This window comes from Epinephelus lanceolatus, chromosome 9, assembly GCF_041903045.1.
Source record: "Epinephelus lanceolatus isolate andai-2023 chromosome 9, ASM4190304v1, whole genome shotgun sequence".
Classification (NCBI taxonomy): domain Eukaryota; kingdom Metazoa; phylum Chordata; class Actinopteri; order Perciformes; family Serranidae; genus Epinephelus; species Epinephelus lanceolatus.
Genome location: NC_135742.1, coordinates 3,074,618 through 3,086,835, shown reverse-complemented (window position 1 = coordinate 3,086,835; position 12,218 = coordinate 3,074,618). Strand labels below are relative to the sequence as shown.

At 40.4% G+C, this 12,218-nt stretch overlaps 1 protein-coding gene across 3 annotated transcripts in view; it reads right to left on the bottom strand.

Moving 5' to 3' along the window:
* Positions 1-12,218, bottom strand: part of prdm6 (PR domain containing 6) — a 188,356-nt gene that overhangs the window by 117,684 nt on the left and 58,454 nt on the right. For all 3 annotated transcript variants that reach the window (XM_078171166.1, XM_078171167.1, XM_078171165.1), the window contains exon 5: positions 3,244-3,371. In XM_078171166.1, coding sequence (XP_078027292.1) covers positions 3,244-3,371 — 128 coding nt within the window. The remainder of the gene's footprint in view (positions 1-3,243; positions 3,372-12,218) is intronic.

Here is a 12,218-nt window from a genome sequence, read left to right as displayed (position 1 = left end):
AGCACCAGAGTATAATTCATTCAGATTTACCGGCGTGGTGAACAAGAGAGGAGAAAAGAGCGAAGAAAAAAGTGGTGACCACCTACCTTTGACGCGGTCATACACTGCATTATTTGTATTCCTTTAATCAAAAGAACCAAAAAAGTTTTTCATAAAAATGAATCCAAGTTGTGAATATTGTTTTCAGAGGATAAAGACAGATGTCATGTTGTCAGTGTGCGGCATGCCAAAAACACAACAGTCATTACATGCTCTCTGTCTCTTACTGTGATGCACTGTCTGTCAGAGCCAGTCTGAGATAGATCACATAAATGACTGCTAAATGATACTTTATTACATAGCCTAATTTTTATAAACATAATATTCACACTGGTTTAGAACAGTTTTATGTGAAAGGAAATGAAGGCCCATCCCATGTAGACTCCTGTCCCAAACAAAGCCTGTTGACTTCAGCAAATAAAAGCTGTTAATGTGTTATGTGTAGAGTTTATTGTATCATTCATAATATAAACTACTTTAGAGTTTGAGGTCTTTACAGAAATATGTAGAAAAAATGATTTTTTTGTGTGTTTTTAAAAGGAGAGGTTTCAGTGATAGAAACAAAACATGTGTGCACATCTTTATCATGTATTTTATTAACTGTATTAATTTTGCTTAAAGTTATGATGTCAGTTTTTCAGTGAAATTGTGTCCGTATTTTATTAATGTAAATCATCATCAGTTTAAAATGTCATGTATTTGTTTTAGGTGTCTAGTTCTTTTGTTTTTTTTATATTCATAATGATTGAATGATTGTTTGCACAACATTATGATATTTTTCATTTCTAAATTTTGTAAAGGAGAGATACCTTTGTCAAACATTAGTTAATCACCTGCTCTACTGTGGTAATGTCTTCTCGTTTCTTCAAATAAACTACATCACACTGACTGACTGACTAAATTAATGTCTGTTTTTCTTACAGCAGGGGTAATGTAAGACAACTGACTATATTGTGGGTATGGTAGTGATGACCTTATTTAAGTGGGCCTACAATATGTGCTTGCAAACCTTAGTCCTTAATGGGGCTGCAAAATTCTTGCTAAAATGTTTCAAGATTTGAGATTGTGATTCTCTCACACAAATCTTACTTTTTCAACAAAAACATTTCTTGCATTCGTAGATGCTCAAGTGCAAAAATGACTTACATATAACACAGTGCACGACTAAACCTCAAAGTCTCTTGTAACAAATCATGCCGCTTATATGTGCCTTATAAGCAAAACAGTAAAATAAAGCATATAAGTACAAACAGGGACACAGGAGAGAAACTGAACTTCAGACCAAAGACATGGTAAATGGACCTGCATTTGTATCGCGTCTTTTTAGTCCTCCGACCACTCAAAGCACTTTTAAACTACAAGTAAAATTCACCCATTCACACACACACACACACACACACACACACACACACACACACACATTGGATGGAACAGCCATCGGGAGCACTTTGGGGTTCAGTATCTTCCTCAAGGATACTTCAACATGCAGAGGAGCAGAGGATCGAACTGCTAAACGTCCAATTGACCTATGGCTAAGCCACGCCCCCTCCACTCACTCGGACAAACTATCAACATTCAGTGAGCGGCGCTATGGCAGGTGTCACAGTACACGGCATTTCACAGGAGGCAACTGATGATTTTTGGAGACATAACGATCAGATGTCATTGAGAAGTAACCAAAAGGGCCTAAACTACGCATTGGAGGGATATATTCATCATTTTATTGTTGAGAAGGTCGATGAAAAGCTTAAATTACAAGCCAAAATTTACAGGTCACAGTGCACGCTTACGAACCGCATCTGGTTGCCGTCACCATCAAAGACAACTAGTTAAAGTGCCACTGAAGTTAAGGTTTTTGGCTCAGAATATGAGAAAAGGATAACGGCCTTTTTACCATCTTTACCAAGAGTGTCTCTCCGTTAGTTTGGTGCTACAGTATTTACACTGAATCATTCAGCATAACGTTTGCCAACCTTTGTTATCTCTGCCATTACAGATAAGTTAATGAAGCTAAGCTCCAGAAGTTAACGTTAGCTTAACTAGAGCCCTTTGGACAACAGCTAACAATGATGTACGATCACCAAAGTACAAAACTAGAACAAAATAGGCTAATGAACTCCCAGCAAACAAGGTGACATGATGAACAACGCAGCTAGGAGCTAACGTTAGGCTAACTTTAGCTAACGTTAGCTAGAGATGTTAAAGATAACTTTATATTTCTTTCCAGCAAAGTGACAATATGTTGCCTCAAACACAATGTTGACTTACCTTAGAACAGATGTAGACATCATTGTTAATCTTATTCACGTTGAGTTGATGTTGTGGTCTAACGTTACCACACAACTTTATCCAAAGGAGCCACTTTTCTCGGTTGAGATGTGGTTTAAAGTGTAAAAAATACACCTCGTCAACACGTGAAGGCAGCATGACAGGAATGCACAGGTGAATCACTGTCATTTAGAAATGAGATCGGATAGACCCATGTATTGACATTATGATTTCTTTTAATTACTCATGCAGCTCTAGTCCTTAGTGAAAGCATTTGTGGATTCCTATTTTCTGTGGCTGATTAAAGTAGCAATAATATTGCTGGTCACTAATGGTAGTCAGGTTGCTGATGTGTGCTTTGGACAGTGTGTGGAGAGGTTTGATGTTATTGTATCTTTCCAAATTTTTAATGGCTTAAGTTTTTGTTTGAAGAAAAATCAGACAATTCCAGAGAAAACAGGTGTGGACCAGGTGTGTCAGTTCATTAACTTGTTAGTAAGTGTGATGGTGCTTTTATGTTTAAAATATCTGCCACAAAGTCACCAGAGTCCTAAATATTAATTTATCTTACAATGACTAGACATATGATTTATAAATAGCCTGAGAGCTTTGGTTTGGTGCAAAACAAAGATGTTTTTTATAAAATAACTCAAGATATGTGACATAATTATGAATTAAAATCAGTGCTTTTTAAAGAGAGCTGCTTCATGCACTCTGCAAATTGTTATTGGTGTCTCCAGGACAGTCCGTTTTGCGACTATGAACAAATGTCTCAGTGAAAGTTTGCCATGCTGAAATGTGTGTTTTTTCAGTGTATTGTGGTATTACATAGTTAGTACATGTATTTTTACATGCTCCTGTTACAATAAAGGAAACTTCTGGATGACAAACACCCACCAAATGTCAAAGCATTAGACTTATCAGAATTAGTCTTACCTGTACTGTACCACCATCATGTTCTGCTCCCCACAGTGTCTGGCACAGCGGATATACCTCATCCAGCTGGACTTACTGGGATCATTACCATCGATAAAGTGCTGTAACGTCCCCTCTGCATCGTAGATCTGGAACACACAGATATACACAGTCAGAACTAAACGCAGTACGTATACAGACAGACGTGCTCTGCTTAGTTAGGATTAATCAATTAATGAAGTGACCTGAATGTGCACGTACAGTACATCTGTTAAAAACAAGTGTTACAGTAAGAAGTAACTCATACAGATACAGATACAAATATATCGTGTGACTGGCTGCAACTAATGTTACATTCATTTTCATGATGGATGACTCCCCTGTTCATTATATATGATTTAGATTCATTGTTTATTTTATAAAGTATCAAAATATGGTAAAAAAAAAAAAAAAAAAAAATGTATGGGACATATTTTATTCAGTAAAAAATCACATTTGAGAGGCTGGAACCAGAAATTAAAAATGACTGAGAAAAATGAATAAATAATTGGAATAGGCTAGTTGCCAATTTATTTTCTTTCAATCACTAAATCCAAATCAGGTCTCCTGTCAGGTAGGATTTCACATTCAAGAAACTGCCTCTGTGTTTTGATTCATAACAATAAACTTAACAAGAAGAAATACAAATAAAAACAAGTACTGCAAAACTCAAGAAATAAATCTAACATAGAATAGAAAACATTATAATAAATAAATAAATAAATACAATATATCTGTTTTTAAAAATGTCAAGTCAACAGTTTGGTGCAATGTGTAACAAAGTATTGTATAATTAATAATTAATTAATAAGATATCAGGTGTGGAAACTAAAGTGTCGACATACTGTTTCAGCTCTACTTGTTACCACAGGAAGTTTCCTACGTCACTCAAACTATTTAAGAAATGACCAACTATCTGCCAAACAACCATTTTGATTCCATTATTTTAGGCTTATTACACGTAATATATCTTAAATTTTAGCAGTTTTAAAAGGGATCCTGAATTGTCAACAACAACAACCTCCTGTGAGCACCGCAGGAAGATTACGAAGCCTAAAGTTAAGATGATTACAATTAACATATAATATCCTATTAGATTGATTCCACCTGATTCCATGTCTCACTGTCTCGCGCAAACGCGCACACGTGAGCGCGGTGCCCAGAGAGGCAGTCAGAGCTACAGGCTACAATGAGGCTAAAAACAGAGTTCAAATGACGTTTTTCCAAACAACTTTTTATGTCGGGGCTTCAGGACACTTGGATCACTACGGACGAGCAGTATGGAGATATTTTGTGGTTTCAATTATGTGTTTTTGGACGTTTGAATCTGGGGCGCCGTCAGCCTCCATTAGGTGGAGTTGTGTTGCTACCTCCTCTCCCCTTGGATCTCTGCAAGTGATGTGAGGACTCTAAAACTTCACCTGAGCCTCCCTCGACATATGGGTGAGTAGATAATGGCTGAATTTTCATTTTTGGGTGCACTATCCCTTTAAGACAAATGTTTCACAATAAAGCCCAACAACAATCAAAATTATGTTGCAATACTAAAACACTAGAGCATATATGCCTGTGTCATTTCCTACTGTGCAATATTTCACGTATTGTGCAGCAATATTTGTGGGCTATATTTCTATATCTTGACAGTAAATATATTAAACACCATGTGTGTGTTTCATCTTATCCTGTGCAACTACACAGTATCTGTATAAAGATGTATATAGCGTAGCGCTCTTAAAATATCATGTTCACAAGAATGAGATGTGCGGATGAATGAACAAACATCCCAAAACATTATACCTCAGGCCACGACCATCACCCGCACAGAGGCATTAAAAGTTTCACAAGAGTCAAGTCAAAGTGTTACTTCCAGAAATGTTGAGGAAAAAGATCTACAGAACAGATGTTTGTCATGAAGCAGAGGATATACAACCTCCAGTTAAATAAGATTTTGTTGCAGAGTATTTATACCCACAGATTAGTTTAAGTGTTGAACTGTAAAACTGTAGGTGGTAGAGACAAATTTATGATAAAGCAAAGTCAAAAATCTGTAAATTTTTAGAGATTCATCACATAATGGTGTGATCATGTTTCCGTTTAAGGTTTTCTTAAGAGCTGAAAATGATAACGAGTCCTGCACTCGCAGCTCAGACAAAAAGAAATAACTCCAGTTGATTTGAAATGTTTTAAACAAGCCGCAGCTACACATCATTAGGCTCTTAGGCTGAAGCTGTGATTATTGCAGGCCTGCTGGGTGCTAAACATTATACAAACCTGATTTACACCTGCTTTAAAAGCCTCACTGCTCCGCCTGCCAACGGCTCAGGCATAAGCTCTGAAGTCTAAAAATACTTTTACAGAGCGACAGTGGAAGATGAAACAAGATGCACGCACATGAAACAAACCAAACAGGTCTTCATGTAGGAAGAGACAGAAGACGCTTTGGTGTTTGCTGCTCTTGTGCCATAAAGATGGAGCTATCAGTCTGTCCAACATATCTCAACAAGCACTGACTGGACTGCAGTCATTTCTGCAGATATTCAAGGTCTCTAGAGGATGAATCTAATAATATTTAAAAATATTAAAATAAGTGATCAGATTATCATGAAATTTGCTGATCACATTCCCAAGAGAATAGCTCTTTTAAAACCTCAACCTCAACCCCCATTTTGCAGCAAAAATGCCTAAAATGACATACCCAAATTAAAATGACTGTAGCTTCTGAACCGCTCTGACTACATGCATGCATGAGGTCTTGCCAGAAAGAAAACTCTCTGAAGTTTCATTTGAAAGTGTCAGAAACACTCTAGGTGATACAGAGACAGAGTAATGGGCCTCTGAAGTCAGTAAAAAAATTGAGGATTTTGCCTAAAATAAAATAAAAAAATGTGTTTCAGGATGAATAACTGTCTGTGGCTTCATCTGAGCAGGTAAATGACACTGTGGGGCTGTAGGCACACTATCAATGAACACTTGGTTCAAATTTGAAGAAGACTGCTCAAAGTATGACCATTCTACAGTGTTTTTTCCATGAAAAGATCCAGGTGGAGCTCCAAATGACAAGTCGGTCACTCGGCTTCAAAACAGTACTATCAGTGATCAAACAACACTCAGCCAGCTTCAAACATCGTACCTTATTGAAATCAGGTGTGATTATGATAGCTGATATTATCATAATCACACCTGATCAGGGCGCATAATTCCTTGTCTCCCCAGTTGCTCATCTTTACAGTGTCTGTCAGGTTTGTGTTTCCCTCTTGCTACTAGCTGCTCATTCCTGCTATCAGCTGTTTCCTGTTTATCCACTGCCAGTGGGTCGCACCATCACGCCATCAACAGCTCCTCCCACAAGTCATCAACAGCCCCTCCCGTGGCAGAAGGCCACCTCATTCTTTTTAAACTAAAAGGGTTCCTCCAATATGTCTACCCTACGAGGTGGAAAATTGGGCACCTCAGATCAACTCGCCAATCCGGCTCTGTGTGTTTAAATGCTCGCAGCTTGCCGGCAAAACGGCCCAACATTCGCCGAAAATCTGGCAGTGTAAAAGGGGCTTATGACAAATATTTTTCTGTTGATGACCCCATGACCTCTCCTCTAGTGGCACCATCAGGATGAACTATATTTTATCATACCATAGTATTGGTAAGGATCCAATCAAAGGTTTATGCGAGACATGAGAAATCAGCAACATGTACTGTAAGCAATGTGAAGTCTCATCCAGCTGTTTGACCTAAAAATCAGCTGATATCAGATATTCAGTGGACAAAAATATTTTTTGCAGTGAGCTCCTTGAGACGTGTTCAGGAAGCAAACAGTTTGTATCTCCTTTATTTCCCTGCACGGCTCTAAAGTGTTGACAAGTGCATAAAGTGTTCATATCTTATAAAATAGACGAGACAAAGATTCAGACAGAGGCAAGAGAATCTGGAGACAGACAGACAGACAGACATTAAAGTGCTTACATGCAGAGAATAATAAATGAGGCTGTTTCCTTTGATTCTGGCAGTCATTTACAGCATTGATTGTTTGTTGGCTGTATGGACAGCAGAGAGGCCGGCTATTGGCTCAGGTCATCACCTTATAAACGCACTCAACGCCTCCTCAATACAGTCACACTGCATCACCACGGATGGATGGAGGGATGGATTAATAATGAACACACACACAGAGAGGCTGAGGGACATCGACTCCTTTAAAGTGATTATTGTGAAGCTGTGAATTCTTCTCTTTATTTATGTACTCGTTTTATTTTGATTTTAACCTCCTGAGACCTGAGCTTTTAGTTTGGCTATTTGAGATTAATAGGACCTGATAAGTAAAAAAAAACACTAAGCATTGTCTTTAAGTAGTTTTAGGGGAAAATTACATCCTCGTACGGAGACAGTGGGTTTATCTTAATAGTCACAAGTCTGTAATTAATTATAAAATTTATCATTTCAGTGCCTGAACATTGTTGTGCAAAACAAAATTACAAATGATGCAACATTTGTTCAGTGTTTTGTAACTCTAGGGGCTGGAGCCTATCTCAGCTGTTATTGGGCGAGAGGCGGGGTACACTCTGGACAAGTCGACAGGACAACTATTCATGCTCACATTCACACTTATGTACCTAACTTAGAGTCTTTGGACTGTGGGAGGAAGCCGGAGTACTCAGGGAAAAAACCCATGCTGGCACTGGGAGAACATGCAAACTCTGCACAAAAGGAGTCCCCCACACTGGGGTTCGAACACCTAGCACCACGGTGTAGCTGTTGCCACTGTCGGTTAAATTTGTATGCCATATCAAACTACAAACATTCCATCCATCCATTTTCATCCGCTTATCCGGGCCAGGTCGCAGAGGCAGCAGGCCGAGCAAAGCACCCCAGACGTCCCTCTCCTCAGCAACACTTTCCAGCTCCTCCTGGGGCACCCCGAGGTGTTCCCAGGCCAGATGAGATATATAATCCCTCCAGTGTGTTCTGGGTCTGCCCCGGGGCCTCCTACCAGTGGGACGTGCCCAGAACACCTCTAACAAGAGGCGCCCAGGAGGATCCTGATCAGATGCCTGAACCACCTCAACTGAACCCTTTCAGCGTGAAGGAGCAGCGGCTCTACTCCGAGCTCCCTCCGAATGTCCGAACTCCTCCCCCTATCTCTAAGGCTGAGCCCAGACACCCTACAGAGGAAACTCATTCCAGCCGCTTGTATCCGCGATCTCATTCTTTCAGTCACTACCCAGAGCTCATGACCATATGTGAGGGTTGGGACGTAGATGGACCAGGAAATCAAAAGCTTCGCCTTCCAGCTCCCTCTTCACCACAGCGCCCTATACTACTAAGATTATTAAGCATAAATAAACAAGATAAATAAACAAGTTTCAGTTCAGTGGTGGAATGTTATAAAGCACATTTAAGTTCATCTTCAGAGTGTGAACAGGGAGGGACAGGAGGAGACAGGACTATTGGGAAGTGTGATAATACTTTGGAGACACATGTGGACTATTTCTGTCCTTTGTTTACAGTCATTTTACCAATGAAGCAATAAGCCTTTTAATTTATTCCTCCTTCCGCAGCCCTCTCCGTCACCCCTCCTTCTCTGAGTGCTATCTGTTTAGAGGCACAAATGATGTGTGTTTGTCTCGTTCTTGTATCTTTGTGAGGACCACGTCGAGAACTTGAGAGTGAGGACATTTTGTCTGAGCCTCACTTCTTCAAAGGGATGTTTAATAAAAGTGTTGGTTTTAGGGTTAAGGTTAGGATTAAGTTTAGTTTGGGTTAGGGGACTACAGGGCATGCTTATGTCGCTCAGGGTCCTCATAAGTACAGTGGTGCGACTGTGTGTGTGTGTGTTATGTTCCCTGCAGCCTCTAATGAAACTCCTGCACTCTGCTGTTGTTTAAAGCTTTCGTTACTCGCGGCCATTTGTCACTGACGTCTATTTAAACAAATCACAGTACGTTTAACAGCCTCCAGCGTCGCCCTGCTCCACTTTACTCTGCTCTGAACTGGTTTCTGCTGCACAGAGAGGAGGGTGGGAGCACCCTAAGGTGGCCTGTAAAACACAAGACATTTTCCGAATTTTGTGGGGCTCGTTAAAGCTCTCTGTTATTTTTAGATTTGCAAAGTCATGTTTTTATTATGTTGTAATACAACACGCCTCCCCCTGCAGGACACTGGAGGCTTCTGCCCAAGCATCCAAATATGACGAGTGGAGATGACATCACCTTTGTAAGGCAGAAACATTTACCTCATGTAACGGACCATTCCCCGACCAACAGTCAGTATGTTTACATGACATCAGAGAAAATGAATTTATTTTGTCAGTCCGACTTAAACCAGCCATTTAAAATATGTGTAAACATGTTAGTCTGACTGAAATCATGCTAACATTAATTCCTCAGAGTCGGACTAACACACCCAGATAATGTGACTGGGAGTTGAAGTCCTCCTGCATGTATACAGTCAGTCAGACCCAAACTGGCCGAGTCACTCTGAGCATGCTCGGTGACCGTACCAGAAGAAGCTACAGAAGCTGAAGTCAATAAAAATATACAGTTTAAATAAAATAAAATAAAATAAAATACAAAAACAAGAAAGCGTAAAGATTGAATGCTCATATATTTGTGTGTTTACAGGCTGTTTTGCAAATTGACCCATTTGTGCTGATAAACATTTGAATATTAACCCTTTCACTCACAGTGCTCACTATACTGGACCGCTATTTAAAAGCCATTTTCTTGTATGCATGGGTTCTGATGCTATAGTTGCACAGAAGCCACGACAGTGAACCCAGTGTGTCATGCCATACACTGCCCCCAACTGGCCAGTCATTGTAAGTGCAACACAAATCTCTCAAAACCAAGATGGCCGACAGAATGCAAGAGATGTAATGCAGCTCAGGAGTATCTCGCCAGCCCTTCTAATATACAAGGCCCTGCAAGTAATTAAAATGTGGTCACTAAGGAGCAATACAGGTGTTAAAATTTCCGAGTACTGATTTCATGTTTGGAGGAAATTACCATTAACCATCTATTAAACTGAACACCACACATCTTTGGCTGTATTTCAACTGAAATTAATATTGTTACTGCAACTTTGTTATTCTGGAAAATACATCATTTATGTTATTAGAGTGAAACTTGGTGGAGTCGGTAGCGTAGTGGATAGTGCCGGCTCCCCATGTAAAGAGTCATTGCCTCGCTGCAGCGGACCCGGGTTCGGCTCCAGCTTAGGCCCTTTGCTGCGTGTCAGTCCCCACTCTCTCTCTCTGTCTCCCCATTTCACTCACTGTCCTCTCCATTAAAGGCAAAAAACCCATAAAAATAATCTTCAAAAAGAATGAAACTTGACAGTATATTTTGGAGAAAATGTTCATTGAGAAAAATATATAGTTCAGCAGGGGAAGGTGTGTGTTGGGGCTGAGGAGTGAAGAGCAAGGAGCAGAGTGAGGGAGGACGGGGGAGGAGTAGAAAAAGAAAGGGAAGAGACTGACTCATTCCAAGTCGTCAGATATCGCCTCTTTGTCAGATGATTTTCACGTCTACATATTATGTGCTACATATGCCTGTGGATATTCTCATTTATCCAGGTCATAGTTATCTCAAGGCAACTGAATCGAACGCAAGTGGACTTAGTTTTGTCTTAGAAGAAGTCTCACCTCTTATCCAAGAGGCTTCATCAGTTAATGCTTGTCTGACTAGGCTCGTCAGACTAGTTCCAGCCTCCCGGGTGAACGTCAGGGTTTTTTGGACCCATCAACCATCGCTGCCATCTGTCCTATAGGGACTGTTCAGCTCCTTATGTTACAGTGTTACCGGCAGCATAAACCGCCATCCAGTGGTGCATCATACCACCGTGACAGGTGCCATACGGCAGCATTATGAAACGACACTGCTCACCTGCGTATCATACTGCTGCAAGAGATGCACTCTGGCCGACCAGCAACACATCATGACACCACAAAAGGTTACATCTGGCCATGTTACAAACTGACGCCCCCTCTGGCTTTTCACACCACCATGGAAGGAGTGTGACGCCAAAATCAGGTATCTGACATCAAAATCACTGACAAAGCGGTGGTATTTGACGACTTCAGAATGAGAAGTCAGAAGAGGCTGAGGAGTCAGAGGCAAGGTTCAACACCTTTGACCTTTTGGATGAATAATGTCATCACTTTTATCCTTGTAGACATTTGTCTGAACTTTTGTCACAATTAGCGTAAGAATTCTTAAGTTATGGCCAGAAACATGTTTTGTGAGGTCACAGTGACCTTGACCTTTGGCCACCAAAATCTAATTAGCTCATTGTTAAGTCCAAACCGATGGTTTTGCCATATTTGAAGAGATTTCTTCAAGGTGTTCTGGAGATATTACGTCCACATGAATGGGATGGTCAGACGGCTGTACAGACAGACAGATGTACGACAGACAACCTTAAAACATAAACACCTCTGACCATGGCTGTCTGCGACGCAGAGGCATGAGAATGAGCTCCCTGAAAGCCACGGGTCAGATTCCACTCTGCTGTTATGTTTGTGCTGATTCTGTGTTTTTGATCCAGCGTTCTGAAGTGTATTTTTATAACCTGCTATAATATTCTGAGTGTAGTAACTGTGATAATATGTTACATCGTGTCTCCATTAACAAAAAGCACCTGCATGTGTGTGTGTGTGTGTGTGTGTGTGTGTGTGTGTGTGTGTTTGACCCTCTGCTGACTGCACAGTAAAGCTGAAGCCTCTGTGAACAGCAGCTGGTTTCTAGCTTGATGCTGTTCTGTCAAAGACATTTTGGCCGCCTGTGTTTATCGAATCCATTGCTGTAAAATTCCATCTGCGAGACAAACGGCCAAATATAACATGTTGTTTAGTTCAACAGCTAGAAAATGTTGCAAACACTGCCAGGCTGCCGGCTTCACTTCACGTCTCCGGCTGTCATTTTTCCATCTGAGCACAACAATCCTGACAATTTTTTTTTTTTTGC